This window comes from Danio rerio, chromosome 1 (genome assembly GCF_049306965.1).
Source record: "Danio rerio strain Tuebingen ecotype United States chromosome 1, GRCz12tu, whole genome shotgun sequence".
Classification (NCBI taxonomy): Eukaryota; Metazoa; Chordata; class Actinopteri; order Cypriniformes; family Danionidae; genus Danio; species Danio rerio.
In genome coordinates this window covers 60704785-60721321 of record NC_133176.1, presented here as the reverse complement: position 1 = coordinate 60721321, position 16537 = coordinate 60704785, and the positions used below count along the sequence as shown (strand labels likewise).

General features: G+C 37.9%; 1 protein-coding gene across 2 annotated transcripts; it reads left to right on the top strand.

Moving 5' to 3' along the window:
• The first annotated feature begins 848 nt into the window (after window positions 1–848).
• On the top strand, window positions 849–11302 carry LOC100006649 (B-cell receptor CD22). 2 transcript variants are annotated; one of them, XM_073907583.1, is made up of 10 exons: window positions 849–1681; window positions 2020–2088; window positions 2292–2690; window positions 2789–3031; window positions 5659–5916; window positions 6004–6258; window positions 7770–7863; window positions 8148–8190; window positions 8331–8491; window positions 9319–11302. In XM_073907583.1, the coding sequence occupies exons 2-10, from the start codon at window positions 2028–2030 to the stop codon at window positions 9377–9379; spliced, it is 1575 nt and encodes a 524-aa protein (XP_073763684.1). In that variant the 5' UTR covers window positions 849–1681; window positions 2020–2027; the 3' UTR covers window positions 9380–11302. The 2 variants fall into 2 exon arrangements, with proteins under 2 accessions (XP_073763684.1, XP_073763691.1); XM_073907590.1 differs by having other exon boundaries at window positions 1310–1685.
• Window positions 11303–16537: the final 5235 nt, after the last annotated feature.

Below are 16537 nucleotides of genomic sequence, written 5' to 3'. Positions count from 1 at the left end.
CATTTAAATATTAATAAAAGCTGTGTGGGCTGGAGGTTTGTATGAGTCGGATTGAAATCTTACACCTAAAGCCTCTGCTGCTTCTAAGTGAGAAGTGAAACTTCAGCCATCTTCCCGTTTCTGGACACGCACATGCACTGAAAATAATGTGCTCGCATTTAATAATAGATTTCATTAAAATTCATTCTATTATAACTACACAAAGTATTGATTTTAGTTTGTCACTATTGAAATTGAGCTTATTTTATTAAATCATTAAATCATGCATAATAGCATGTAGTGATGCAACTAAACATTGCAGAAAAAGCAGACACTTAATGCATGACTCATGTGTGCAACAGGAAGCGCATATCGAGTCGTCATCATCATCATATTGGGGACTTCACAGAATCTGGTAATAATTCCACAGAAATCTGACATATGGCCATATTTGATAACTACTATATTTGAACATATCCACATGTTTGCAGTTACAATGGTTGACAATATATATGCACGTTTTTGTTATATTTTGAATTGTGTGGCATATGACATTTTATATATATGTATGTATGTATATATATATATATATATATATATATATATATATATATATATATATATATATATATACTTTCCAAATATGAACTTGTATGTCATATAATTCTATATATTAGAAATCTATATGGACCAGATCCATGTAGGCCCTCGAATGTCTGAGATTATATTTATTATTTTTTTACTTTTATATAATCCAGAATGGGGGGCAGCACAGTGGTAAGTGCTGTCACCTCACAGTAAGAAGGTCGCTAGTTAAAGCCTCTGCTGGGTCAGTTGGCATTTCTGTGTGGAGTTTGCATGTTCTCCCTGTGTTGTCGTGGGTTTCCTCCGGGTGCTCCAGTTTCCCCCACAGTCCAAACACATGCGCTATAGGGGAATTGATGAACTAAATTGGAACTACATCACTCTCGCACTCATACTGTAGTGTACCATACCAGTAATTGGTTGCTGCAAGAAGGGTACTGCATAATACATATGTTGGAATAGTTGGTGGTTCATTCTGCTGTGGTGACTCCTCATAATTGAACGATGATCATCTCCCTTGTTTATTTTTTCCCCAATTTCTATTTAAGAGAGATTTTCTTCAACACATTTCTAATCATAATGGTTTAATAACTCATCTCTAATAACTGATTTATTTTCTCTTTGCCATGATGACAGTAAATAATATTAGACTAGATATTCTTCAAGACACTTCTACACAGCTTAAAGTGACATTTAAAGGCTTATCTAGGGTAATTAGGTTAACTAGGCAGGTTAGGGTAATTAGGCAAGTTATTCTTTAACTTAAAATATAGCTTAAAGGGGCTAATAATATTGACCTTAAAATGGCGTTAAAAAAATAAAACAAAAAAAAATAAAACAAATAAAACTTTATCCAAAAGAAAAAAAATATCAGATATACTGTGAAAATTGTTTTGCTTTGTTAAACGTAATTTGGGAAATATTTAAAAAAGAAAAGAAAATCTGTGAGATATAGTGATATAACGAGAGAGAGAGAGAGAGCAAGACTATTGTCAAAAGTATATATAAAAACAGGAAATGGTGTGGTGTTGATTATAAAGGAGGCTGGCAGATCTAAATCTTCCTCATTTGTCTTCATGTGTCTTCAGGATCAGTTGATGAGCGGTCCTGCAGTGCGGTAGGTAATGACCAGATTATTCATATATTTTTTTGTGAAGAAGCGTACACTATCAGTCAACTGTTTGAGACCAATATGATTTTTAAGTGTCTTTAAAAGAAGCCTGTTTTGCCCTAAATCAACTTTAATATAAACTTTTAATAAAGAAAACATGAGCTACATTACATTTGTTTTATCTTGTAATAATATTTTCAAATTGTACATGATTTTCTAAAATTTTTGATCCAATAAATGCAGGTTTTTATGATCCTTTGAAAGTATTTTTGATTTAAGAGTATGTGAAATTTTTTTTTTTTTTTTAAACATCCAATAATAAACCTGTTGTATTATTGATATAGGTGTTGCCATGGTGAGGATGATGTCAGTCAGAATTGCTCTTCTTCCTCTGATCTTTCTTATGATTCACAGTGAGTGTCTGTTTTGTTTTCATTTGTCTTTCTGTGATATAAAAGTGGGTTGTTAATTTGTTACGGTTATTTAATTTAAATTATATACTTATATTAAAAACTGACAGTTAATCAGCATGTTGTGTCATCAATTTGTGTCAATAGTCTTTAATAAGTTGTTTCCTCAGCTGTTGAATTCTGCTTTTCTTCACTTTGATTAACAGATGTTGTTTGTGGTGATAATGATAATGATGATGATGATGATGATGATGATGATAATGATGATGATGACTGGTGTGTGAAGTACACTCCTGAACACATCTGTGCACTAAAATCCTCAACAGTGATAATGAGCTGCACTTATAAATACCCTAAAAGCCATAAGGTCAGGACAGCATTCTGGACCAAATACCCTCCAAAACAGGGTCAAGAGTATCCAGATCTGTCTGAGGACCCTGAATACAGTCAGAGGCTTCAGTATCTGGGAGATAAACAGCAGAACTGCCACCTCAGACTGAGTCATGTGACAAAGAAAGATGAACACCAGTATTATTTCAGATTCACTACTAATGTAACAGGAAAAATGTGGCTTGGTACTCCAGGAGTGCGTCTCTCTGTCACAGGTGACTCTCCTGAGGTTTCTCTCTTCTTGTGGTCATTATGTAGAATAATAATCAGTGTATGAGAGCAGCACTAGATATAATGTGTGTGTTGTGTTCAGATCTTCAGCTGGAGTCTCCTGAGAGAGTGACAGAGGGAGATTCAGTCCGTCTGACATGTAAAAGCAGCTGTAAACTGACTGACACACCAACATTCATCTGGTACAGAAACTCAGTGACATTGACTGGAAAAATTGGAAACAAACTCATCCTCAATCCTGTCAGAAGAGAAGATGCAGGCAGATATAGCTGTGGTGTAGATGGACACACACTCACATCACCTGAGGTCTATCTCAATGTCACCTGTGAGTACAGATTCTCATTATTTGAACAGCTCAAACTCTGTGAACATCCTCCAGTAGCTGAAGTGTGTAAATGCTGAAATGTTATTTTATGGCTAGCACATCAACATTTATATAAAAGACAGACATTTCCTCTTTCAACATACTATGCACTTGGTAAGTCGTAACGTGTGGTAAACTGTGGTTTCCGGGTCTAAGCCACTCCTCATTTTGTTTGAGAAAATAATCATGACTTCTTTTTATATATCACACTTTAAAGGTTCAGGACACACTGGAGAACTTTTTTTATATATTAACAGATGTGTGTGTGTTGAGCATCAGTTAAGACAATGTGAGCATCTGTCAGCTTTAATTGTGGGAAAACTGGATAATTGTGAGCTTTTGTCAGCTGATTTCAGCTTCCGGGTTTAAAATGATTTTTGGGGCGGGATCAAAATCGGCGACGTAGCGCAGAACTGCTAGTGCAATGATGACGCGTCGGTTTCTCATTATTATTCATAGCGGAGTTTTCTTATCCTATGAGAAGAGCCAGCTGCTTAATTATTCATGAGACCTGCCAGTGTCAAGCCCGAGCTGAGAGACACGGAAACCACGGCACAGTATTTAGCCGTTCATGAAGGCTCATATGCGTTTGTTTCCATGATCCACGGGGTTTGTTGCATGTTTTCCCCCGCGATCTTGTCCGGGCCGATCATACAGCAAAGTTGTGTGTGCTGCTAGCATTTTTGTCGGGAGAGCGGCACGAGAATTAGAGAATGGCGGACGCTGTCTTTTATCAGGAGTTCGTTCACATTCAGACACATCACTGTGCTGCTGTGTTTGCCTAAATCCTCCACATTACCAGCAGGGCTAACGGTTAAAATAGACAGGTCAGGAGACCTGCTGCACTGAGTCTGCTGGATACGGGGATTGAGGGAGAATCCTCATTTATAGTGTTTACATGAACACACTTATCTTTATAATGATATAAATTGTGGTTATGTGTATATGAAATTACAAATAACAAATGTAGCAGGACATTAAATCACTGTTCATTTCTTTGTATTTTAACTTTGTGAACTTTAAACTCATGCGTCTCCTCACGGTTTGTCTCATTTTGTGAGCTAACTGACAACAACAGTTGTTCGCTCACGTTCTCCCCTGCTGGCCACGCCCACTCCCGCCCGATGCTCGCGGAGCTCCGCCCATTAATCATGCATCTTTTGAAAAAATTCTCAAGTAGACTTTAACCGAAAGTGGGGGGTGTCATGGCTCTTTAAAGTGAACTCTTTAAAAAACCATAGTGTACACTACAGTCTCTGGACTTGCTACATCAGAGACACCAATATTTTCCCACTTTAAAAGGAGTCAATAACTTTCTAAACATTTGAAATTGGGTATTAATAGAAAGATTGCGATTATGATTTTCCAAAAAAATTACAGCACTCTGGGAACGTTTATTAGTACTACTTATTAAGCCTCAACATGTATGTTAGGGCGCTAACAAAGGCCAGCTAGTGAGTGCTGTGCAGGTAAACCTCACTCCTCTGACCTCTAAAGGTGTTCTAGTGACAGACCGACTCCCATGCGGAAGGTTGCCGGTTCAATTCCAGTTCGGAGCGGGTTTGGTTGGTGGTGTAGGACCAGCGGGGTTACACTTGGAGGTCTTAACAAGCAAATATATATTGGTCGGTGACTGTAAGAAGATCACTAGTTCGAGTCCCAGCTAAGTTGGCATTTCTGTGTGGAGTTTGCAATGTTCTCCTCGTCTTGGTGTGGGTTTACTCTGGGTGCTCCGGTTTCCTCCACAGTCCAATCACATTCGCTATAGGGGAATTGGGTAAACTAAGGCCCAATCCTAATTTTCCCCCTTAGCCCTTCCCCTCAACTCTGGCCCTCATTTTGCATGTTCCTGTGAAGAGGTAGGGATGTCCCAGTTCTCTTTAGCTTGAAGGCATAAGGCTAAGGGGAAGAGGTGGATAGCCCTTCGGACAGAGATTTTCAGGACCACACTTGAAACCACGGGGTAAGAAAATTTCCCACAACGGCAGGATAGCTGCATCCGGAAGTCAGGAGATCCACAAATTAGTAATTTTTTTTTGTCATTGTTACAAATTTTTCCAACAAACTAGCACATGTTTCAATATATTCATAACCGCGTTCGTGTTTTACCGCCATGCTTAAAAAAATGTTAAAATAAAAACAGCTACATTTTGAGATCTATAATCTCATTGTGAACACAATGGCTGCTCAACAGCGCTCAAATGTTATTGGGAAATGGAAGTTTTTAAAATATTAGTATCGATTGGTTCCAGTATCATGACAACACTACTCTCAACAACTTTAATTATGAAGTAAAACCACAACAAAAGGATCCATCTGAAGCTCCGCCTTTGGACTCATTAAACAATTGCGTCACTGGCCTTGCTCCACCCCCATGGCCATCAACCCCGCCCACAATCAGCACCACTACCAAGCTGACCAATCACTGCTCTTGAACTATGCGTCATCGATGAGAGGTGTGCGTCAGAGTCAGTGCTTTACAGTGTAACAGTGCAGTGTTATGTGTGCATATTTTGCAGTGGAATGTTGTGAAAGGAGTTTCCTTATTTAATGATTTTACAGAGGTCTATTATTCACAATTTTTTTAGATCCTCCAAAGAATGTCTCAGCCTCCCTCAATGGATCTGCTGTGATAATGTCTGGAGATTCAGTGACTCTGAGCTGCAGCAGTGACTCAAACCCTCCTGCTCTGAACTTCAGCTGGTATAAAGGAGAAACATTTGTAGGATCTGGAAGAATCTTCAATATCTCCAAGATCAGCTCTGATGACAGTGGAGAATACAAGTGTAGAGCCAGAAATAAACATGGAGAGAAATACTCTGATCCTGTGACTTTAGATGTCCAGTGTGAGTTTATGATCATCTACACATTACATTAAATTTCCAAACTTAACATTTTTTAATATGTAAAAAAATTTTATTTGACATTTTCAGATTCACCAAAGAGCATCTCAGTGTCCATCAATGGATCTGCTGAAATAGTGGAGGGAGATTCAGTGACTCTGAACTGCAGCAGCGACTCAAACCCTCCTGCAGAACTCAACTGGTTCAAAGGAAATAAATCTCTGAATTCTGGAAGACTCTTCAACATCTCCAAGATCAGCTCTGATGACAGTGGAGAATACAAGTGTAAAGCCAAAAATGCACATGGAGTGAAATACTCTGATCCCGTGACTTTAGATGTCCAGTGTGAGTTAATGACAGTTCAGTATTGTGACTGATTCACTGAGTGAGCATGTATTTTGTGAACAGGCCTTATGTTGGTCTTACAGATTATGGTGCCAGTTGGTTATACAAATTGGAAATCAGCCCAGATCACCAATCCAGATTATTTTTATTGATCATTAATAAGATCAAATTTAATTAATGTAATTCATGTCAAAAACAAAATGTCATCAATGTACTATTAAGTAAACGTTTAGAAATCACCCTAACACGAAGAGTCAGCTTCAACGCTTCCCAATCACTTTGAATGGGTGATGTCAGGCATTGTGGAACAGCGTTAGCCAATGAAATTACTCAGCAATCGGCCACTGTGTGAGCTAGTGTGTTTGCATACAACAATCTGATTGGCTGAGGCTTCCGTCGGCGCTTGAAAAGTTGAACAAGTCCCAACTTCTGCAGCGAGCATTGCCTCTAAAGTGGCGCCGACGGAAGCCTCAGCCAATCAGATTGCTGTATGCAAACACACTAGCTCACACAGTGGCCGATTGCTGACTAATTTCATCGGCTAACGCTGCTTTGAAGATCGCGTCAGCCCCAACTTCAGACACGCCCTCTGTCAAGCGTTGAGGCTGAAGCGCCGTATGAATGGGGCATAACACTTTTAAATAACAATTCATGCTAGGGTATATGCAGAGCTAGTGTTTTTCCCATACTGATAAACTTCCTGTTATTGTGAGTTTTTTCCATTTTATACAGTCCTTTTACAGCATCGATGTCGTAATGTAATTTAAACACAATCGGTTAAAAAGACTTTGGCATTTATTTAGCTTTTCAAGCATAAAATGAAAAAAAAAAGCCATTTGCTCGCACTCACCCGTCAGAATCGGCAGGCTAGCGTAGAAGCTCCATTGAATATAAAGGGGTAAAAGAAATGCTTATATTATAAAGACATGGCGGGGGGAAATGTAATGTTAATGCAGTGCTTCTTGTACAATCTGAGACCCGCTTTATATCGGATATCACTCAGCCATTGGAGATCGCTGATTTTTAAAGAAAACAGACCTTAAACATGCAGATTTTGCATTGGCAAACAGATTAACCCTGGTAACTGGCAAATTAATAGTCCTATTAGCATACTTCGGCGTATACCCTATTAAGTTCTGGCTTATCATCTGCCTATAATTACAATATTATTTGTTTTTAGTAGTTGTAAAGTATTGTTTTTGCTACATCCCCAATCCTACCCAAAACCTAAACCTAACTTCCACCTTGCAAACTACTAACAAGCAGCTAATTAACAGTTTATTGAGCTACTAGCCTTAGTTAATGGTTTGTTGCTAGCATGAATTGTGACTTAAAATGAAGTGTTACCAAAAATACTGTGTAATATGCTAATAATTTTAGTTAACGAACAGAAATTCAAGTAATAGCATATCAATGAATGATCTTCTTTTGCTTAACTCAAGTGCATAGAGCTGGCAGAATAATAGACTGTTTGTTTGATTTTCTGTAACCAACGTGTCTGATTTCTGTAGATTCAGTACATCGGGATTATTTCCTGTATGCCGTGTTTGTGATCGCAGTCGCATGTGTAGTTTTACTTCTCATCTGCATTGTCCTGTTCATAAGGTGAGGTGTTTGGTTTAAATCAGTGTTTCTCAACCACGTTCCTGGAGGAGCACCAGCACTGCACATTTTCATGTCTCTTTAATCAAACACACCTGATTCAGATCATCAGCTCATTAGCAGAGACTGAAAGACCTGTAATGGGTGTGACAGACAAACGAGTCATCCAATACATGGAGTGCTGGTGGTCCTCCAGGAACGTGGTTGAGAAACACTGGTGTAAATAACTTAGATTAATTCATCATTTAATATCGATGTGTGTTTACATGTTCATCCCTGTGCTGCAGGCAGAGAAAAAAGGCTGGAGTCTCAAACAACAGACAGAATCAGGTCAGAAGATTTAATAACAGCTTCATTATGTTGTTCTTTTATTGTTTTAGTTTCTGATTTCTCATGTTGATCATGCTGGATTCATCATCAGAGTTTGGCTCATGCAGGTGATTTTAATTTTAATTGACTTTTTTTTCCAGGTTCAAGATCCTAGCAGACACGTCTATGTAAATGACTCATTTGTGAACGTTTCACCCAAGAAAACAGATGGAGGACAAACCCCTCAACCCACAGATCCTGAGACCGTTGAGTACGCAACCATACAGGAAAACCAGCAACTCCAGCCTGATTCTGCTCTCAGGTGAGAAACTAAGTGACTTAAAACACATTCGCTTTACATCAGGGGTTCTCAACCTTTGAAACGAAAGCCCACCTGTCTGGCATTTTCCCTAAAATGTTTGTCTGCACAAAAATGTGGATGCGGATCTCAGGCACGTGCACACATAGGGCTCAACCTGTGCAGTGCACATGCCCTTTTTAGTCTTGGATAGAAAGTGCCCTTCCAAAATGATCTGAAGTGCCCCAGCGACTTATTAGATCGATTATTAGATTTGCTAGGAATATTTATGAATGTCTCCAAAACCCTCAGAGCAGTATTAATGCGTCCTGAAGTAAAGTGAAACGGCTATACGTCGGGTTTGCTGGCCTCACGCATCACGCACCTGTCTGTCAGTCAGTCAGCACGTCACCTTGAAGGTTTAAACAAATGACGCACAGCACTACTACGGTTACAGAAAAGTTTGCGCTGTTATAATACACTTACCTTTAATACAACTTGGTGCGATTATAACCCGCTATTAAAAATATATTGTTTTGAATTAGAAGCTGTAATGTAGCCGTGGTGGGATGAATTTTGGCATGGCACCCCACCATGGAAGAACGAATGTAGCGGAAACCATGTAGTAAATACTAGGGGTGTCACGATTTCGATTTTTAATCGAAATCGATCAAAATTTTGATGGCTACTTTTACTGTACTATAATATGCATACAGTATAAAGAAATATCAGCCGATATATTGTTATCTGTATTTTTTAATCCCTGATATTAGCATCGCCCATGAAAACCCATATAACTCTGGTTTTAATTGTCTTTAACTGGTCATTAATATTTGATTTTTGCTCCACAGATCTGGTGCTGTGGTGAATAATGCGGTGTTTTACAGCATGATCAAAGCTCCGGGATCATAAAGTGGATTGAAAGTGAAGCGTAATGACATTTACAGCAGCTTTGAGTTAGATTATTATAATGAATTAACCATGTCAAGTCACATCAGGAACAGTCCACTCAACGTTATTAACTTCTCACTGTTGACAGTCTTTAGCAAGTTGTGGTCAGATTTAGCAACACTGCAGACTAGAAGCATTTCTTTGTGGTTATTTACATCAGTGTGTCTTCGTAGACTGTGGTTCAGTGTGTCAGAGAAGGAAATTACAGCATCTACTTTTTTACTTGCTTTGCTGATTTCTGTTAATAGCTTGCTTTGTAATGTTTTCCAAAGATTTGAGAAATTTTCATGAATCACTTCAGTAATAGTGTTATTTTGCAATCATGTGCCTTAGTTTCTCTCTTTCTCTCTCTCTCTGTCAAAATATGGACAAAACCTGCTGCAGCATTTACAGAGTAAAGGTTGCAGCTAGAAGAGATACAGCTGCAGCCGGAGGTTTAGGAGAATTATTTATATATATTTTTTAAATTACCCATGTATTATATTTTATTAACGTTTACCCCTATCCCAACCCTAAACCCAACTATCACAGAAATGTAAAAACAGCAATTATACCAAGCATTGTTGATATTATTATATATTAACTATTATAATGTATTTTCCAGTGATGGGTTGTAGCTGGAAGGGCATCCGCTGCTCAAAACATACGCTGGATAAGTTGGCGGTTCATTCCACTGTGGCGACCCTAGATTAATAAAGGGACTAAGCTGAAAAGAAAATGAATAAATGAATTATATTGTATTTTATTACACATGGCCCCATGTTAACCCTAAACATAACTCAATGTAATGTAAAAATATGAATAATTATTGTAGTGTCACAAAATGTATGCTATAGTGATGCGAGTATCTGCAGCTGTATCTCTTTTAGGCTTTACCAGTAAAATTGGGCTGATGCATTTATTTTTAAAAATTAACCATCATTGGATTTTTCCATGTTTCACCCAAAATTGTGTGTAAATAAGCCAGCATTTCTTAGAGTATATAAATACAGTGTGCGCATGCCTCATATGTTGATGTGTTTTAATATTGTGTAATAAAACATTTATTGTTAAAAATTCTTGTTATTTATTTCTGACATTAGAAACAGGGCTTCTGCAGGTTTCACCATTTCAAATTTAGGAGCTTTTTGAGACCATGAAGAATTAAATTTCTGATTTATATAAGGCTAAACGCTGAGGATTTTAAAAAATGGCCCAGCAGAAACAAATATACTTTAAAAAAATCTAACTTTGAGTTATTTCTTAGCCACATATATTAAATGTGTTAAAACACACAAAACACAAATAATATTAGTTGTGAATATAGTTTTGCTTATTTAAGTTTATCGATATGTATTGTTGGTGATTGGATGTGTGGATCGATTGGATAGCTTTATATTAACAAATTTAAGACCCGTTTATAATGTTTTAAGAACTACAAGACAATATTTAATTGATTTTAAAACCTTTTAAGGCCTAAAATGTTGTTTATGAAATGTAAGAGCCTGTGAATACCCTGTAGACGTGGATCGTCACATCAGAATCACAGTGACAGTGAATTTTTTGAATGCTGGATTTGTGAATCGCTTTGGCCTATAAACACCTTGATAATCTTGGCAGTAACCTACAGTTTACCTCATCAACGTCGATGACGCCGTGTTGAGACTCTCCTCGTGTTTCTGTACATGTAGTAAACCTGTAAAACACTGGAGATAATTTGTTCACAAGACATTTCTGCCTGTAATGTGGTCGCGCGACCTGAAGGGAGAGAAACTCGACTGCGCATGTGCAGTAACGGACCAATCGCGCGCATTATGAAGATGAATTCACTAGTTATAATTTTGTTTCAGATGTAATCAAGATTTAGTTTATTTATTTTAAAGTTGACCACAAAGGAAGATAATATAAAAGAAAAAAAAAACGCTAGCCATGTATTTTATCTTTATCCCTGATGCCAAGTTAGGGGAAATATTTCAAATATTGTTTTTAGTTATCGCTATTAAAGCACTTTGGTAACATTTTTATGTAGTATTAACAGACCAGGCGTTATCTGTCTTGTCCCAGATCGGGATGGATAAAAATAACTGACACCACAGTGATGATCATTACCCAAGTTGTCCACTAGGGCGCGCTGTTAGCCTGTTCTCTCAACTTTTCTCCAGTTTTCGGTCATTAGTGGTGTTTCCACTATATATTCCCTCTCTCGTTCCCTAAACCCAACACTCACAAGAAACAATCTGCATTTGTACATTTTCAAAATACTTCATTATCTGTGATTTATGAGCAAAAGAAGTCTCCACAGGGTCAAACATGACTCATGTACTGTAGGCTATAGGCTACTCCTGTGGACATTAGCTCAGTAAAATGTAAAGATATGTGCTTTACTCCCCTGCTGAATAAAACATAAACAATATGATTTAAACTATCACAGAAGACTTCTTTGATAATATTGAAAACGATGTAGAGTAGTAGCCTACAGTAGTTTGTTGTTCTGAACATTTCACAGATTATTTCAGGTCAGGGTTTATAAAAATATTAGAAAATATTTATAAAAATGCATTAGAAAAGCACATTACTAGTGTACATCTCAAGACAAAACAATATCAAGTATTTATTTAAAGACAAATCACTTTAATTATTTACCGATAATATATTAGACATTTAATGTAGTCTGCATGGTGGATGATCCCAGCTGGATTGAGAAAGTCCTCCAGGCAGCATGAGAGTCTTGCAGCTACCGTGGGGCCGTCTGGATAAAATGAAGGAGAGCTGTATGTCATCAGCATAGCAGTGATGAGAGAAACCATGCGATTGGATGATGGCTCTCAGTGATGTGGTGTTAATAGAGAATAGTAGGGGACCCAGAACAGATCCCTGAGGTACTCCAGAGCATACCTGTCAACATTGGGATGTGAAAATAAGGGATATTCCCATAACCTTTTATGCTCATTCAGGACAAAATTAGTTGTGTTTAAAAGAAAACCCACCAACATTGACATCTTTAGATGTTATTATTATTAAATACTTCAAATCGTGTGTACAGAATCCATTCGAGAAACAGCGTCTATTTATCACTATGTAGCGCGTTAGCTGACAGTCACGCACTGCTACATGACTGTTTTGAGGATGGCATATAAGGGGCAACTGCATTTATTTTAAAGAGTTTTAATGCCTAAATACAGCGAATGCACATAACATATTTCAGGCACGTGCACACATAGGGATCAACCTGTGCAGTGCACATGCCCTTTTTAGTCTTGGATAGAAAGTGCCCTTCCAAAATTGATCAGAGGTCAAACACTCAATGGACAGACGGCTGCTTCTCAAGGCTGATTTATACTTCTGCGTCAAACACCGGCGTACGCTACGGCGCTGACGCATAGCCCTTCGCCGTGGCCATCGCCGTCGCTGACGTGCACCTCTCAAAAAATTTAACTACACGTCGCAACGACGCGTAGCGTAAGCTCTGTGATTGGTCGGCTTGGTAGCGCTGACGAGTCTGGGCGGGACCGAGAGCCGCGCGAATGGCGCGACGCCGCGCGAGCAATTGTTTACAAGTGTGGAGTACCGTGAAGGAGCTCCGGATGGAAAGTTTTGTTTTGTGTTTACCTCATAGTTAAAGTTGTTGCACGTTCGCCGGTTCCTGCCTCAAAATGAGCGAGTTTGAGCTACTTGTACATCCCGGAAGTGTTCAGGAAATGCAAAAAAGCAGCGAAGAAACTCGACACAGAGGAACATTTACACCTCACTGCAAACTAGCGTTTCAGAAGTGTTAATGCAGAACGACAGAGACAGCGCAGAAGTATAAATGCACAGCCACGCGCGTTGCCTGCGCCGTGGGTTACGCCGGTCACCTGACGCAGAAGTATAAACCAGGCTTGCACTCAGGGCTGTTTATGCTAATGAGGGAGAGATGGGCACTAGTGGGCGGGGCTTTCCCCCTCTGATGACACGTAGAAAGGGAGAATGTCAATCAAAGTGTTTCTGCAGACTGATTTGATCAAGTCTGATAGTATAAAATAGAAATAATTTACTTTACCATCAGAGGCTGGAGATATTCACGCACTCCTGACACACAACTGTGTTTAAACCCCTTTGTCTGATGTTTTTCCATTGATTATGGTAGATGTGATGTCATTTTAGACTCATTTAAATATTAATAATAGCCGTGTGGGCTGGAGGTTTGTGTGAGTCGGACTGAAATCTTACACCTAAAGCCTCTGCTAAGTGAGAGGCGAAACCTCAGCCGTCTTCCTGTTTCTGGACACGCACATGCACTTAAAATAATGTGCTCACATTTACTTATAGATTTGAATAACAATTCATTTTATTATAAATGTAGAAAATATTGAATTTAGTTTGTCACTACTGAAATTTATTCAAACAAATCAAACACGATCATGCAAAATCAGAAGATCATGCATAAAAGCTTGTAGTGATGCAACTCTAAACACTGGAGATGATGCAGACACCTAAAATACAGCATGACTCATGTCTACAACAGGAAGCAGCCGTCATCATCATCATATCGGGGACTTGTAAATAATTCCACACAGAAATCTGACATATGGCCTTATAACCTGACTAATATATTTGAACATATACATGTTCAGCCATTGGATTTGCAAATATGTGCAGATGTACAAATATTAGTAATATTCTGAACTATGTTGCATGTATGACACATATTTTATATACTTGCAACCCAAACAAGAACTTGTACATCATATATTTCCATATGTCAGAAATCTATATGGAACATATCACTGTAGGTCCTCGCATGTCTGAGTATATTTATATTCATCTATATATTAAGGCGTACGCGTTTTATTTTCTTGTTTTTAATACAGTAAAAGCTTTGAAATTGGTCAGCACTGTCGCCTCACAACAAGAAGGTCTCTGGTTTGAGTCCCGGCTGGGTCAGTTGGTGTTTCTCTGTGGAGTTTGCATGTTCTCTCCGTGTTGGCGTGGGTTTCCTCCGGGTGCTCCGGTTTCACACGTGCTATAGGGGAATTGATTAACTAAATTGGCCGTAGTGTATCTAAATGAGTGTGTATGGGTGTTTCCCAGTACTGGGTTGCGACTGGAAGGGCATTCGCTGTGTAAGTGTATGCTGGAATAGTTGGCGGTTCATTCTGCTGTTGCGACCCCTGATGAACAAGGGACTAAGCTGGAGGAAAATGAATGAGAGAGACTATAATTAAAAGTGTATATATAAAAACAGGAAATGATGCTGTGGTTATAAGAGGCCGGCAGACTCTAAATCTTCCTCATTTGTCTTCTGGATCAGTTGATGAGCGGTCCTGCAGTGCGGTAGGTAATGATCAGATTATTCATATATTTATTTATGAACAAGCGTACACTATCAGTGTTAATGTTCTCAAAAGAAGCCTGTTTTGCTTTAAATCAACTTTAATATACTGGGTTTTTAATAATAAAAATGAACTAAATTACATTTATTTTATATGATATGAAATGTTAGAATTTTAAGTTTTTCTAAAATTGTAAATGTTTTATATTCATTTATGATCAAATAAATGCAGCCTTTTGTGATCCTTTGAAAGCATTTTTGATTAAGGAGTGTGAGACATTTTAGAGTGTTTTTCTTTCAAAACATCCAATCAAGGGTGTAGAATTAGCATGGGCGGAGGGGACGCGTCCCCACAAATATCCACCAATTCCTGAAATATCCCTACCAATCATTAATTGGACTTTGAAAGATCTAAAAACCATCTTTCTTGGTGTTTAGTTAACAAGTTATATCTTTATCTAGTCTCTTTGAGAGGACTGAGATGCTTCCAGTGAGTGCAGGCCTGTAGCCAGGGGGGGTTCGGGTGGTTCGGAAGACCACCCCTCACTGAAAAAGGTCCAGAATTTGTCCATACATGAACTCATTTGTCCTAAGGCTTTAAGACCAAATTGAATCCTCTGTCGGCTGTAGCTTCGGTGGGACTATAATCAGATGTAGGAGAGGTCTTTTTTCACTACTGTACTGATCTTAAACAGAGAAAACGTTTTACAGGGAACTTTTATTCTAAATCTTTACCCTATTTCTGAAATAAAAATGAGCAATAAAAAGGTGTGAAGCATCAGAAGCGGACCATATTAAATTATTTTGAATATATTTTGGCTATTGTTGATATCCAGAAATTTTCAAATGTACTTTTTTTTTTTCCAAAAACGCTAGAAAAATTCTGAGAAATTCCTTACTGTTTCATTATTATTTTTATTATGTTTTAATTGTTATTCTTTATTGAAATGGGCAAATTTAGACTGAGTACATGAATGTGCTGACCAGTTTGTTTTTAGTCTAATAAGTGACAGTAGGCTAAAGTTTTTTTTTACTTTAAAACTTTAACAGGTTGCTGTTTTTTTCCAATGATATATGATGTAATGTCTTGTTTTAATTTTTTTATTGCAAATTTTTCTTAAATATTTTATGGTTCATCAAAAAGTGTGGTTATGATGACATCTGACTAGCTAATCCAGCAAAAAAAAAAAAAAAAGAAGAAGAAAAATAGTGCTTAAAATGTCACTAAAATGCAGTGTTTAAATCTCATAGTTAAACAGAAACTGAGGCGTAAAACTGCAAAAAGGTCCACTTTTGGAGAAAAAATGACACACCTCTTTCATCAGGCTGGCTACAGGCCTGGAGTGGATTTGATAATTTAACTTCAAAATGAAATAATGCTCCGTCAACCCTTAGTAACCGATTTGTACACAAAGGGTTAAAGTCAAGTTAGCTATTAGTCCACTATAGTACTATTAACCAAGGCTGTGCAATTAATGGAAATTCAGTTTACGATTATGAAAAACAATAATCTGAAATAATCTTGTACATTGTGTCACACACCTCTCTAAACTTCTCTACATTCATACCTACTCAAAGCCAGATTGCAGTGAAATCATGTAAATTGACTATTGCAGCGTAGAACACTCTTCATTAATTGTTATTTGTATTATTAAGTGTTTCTTTTACATTATTAAGTACTTTATACATGTAAACAATTTGCACTATGCATCTCTAGGGATGTATGTCCCCACCACGAATCAACGCCCTTGCACCAATAATAAACCTGTTGTGTCATTGTTGTAGGTGTTTCCATGGTGATGATGATGTCAGTCAGAATTGCTCTTCTT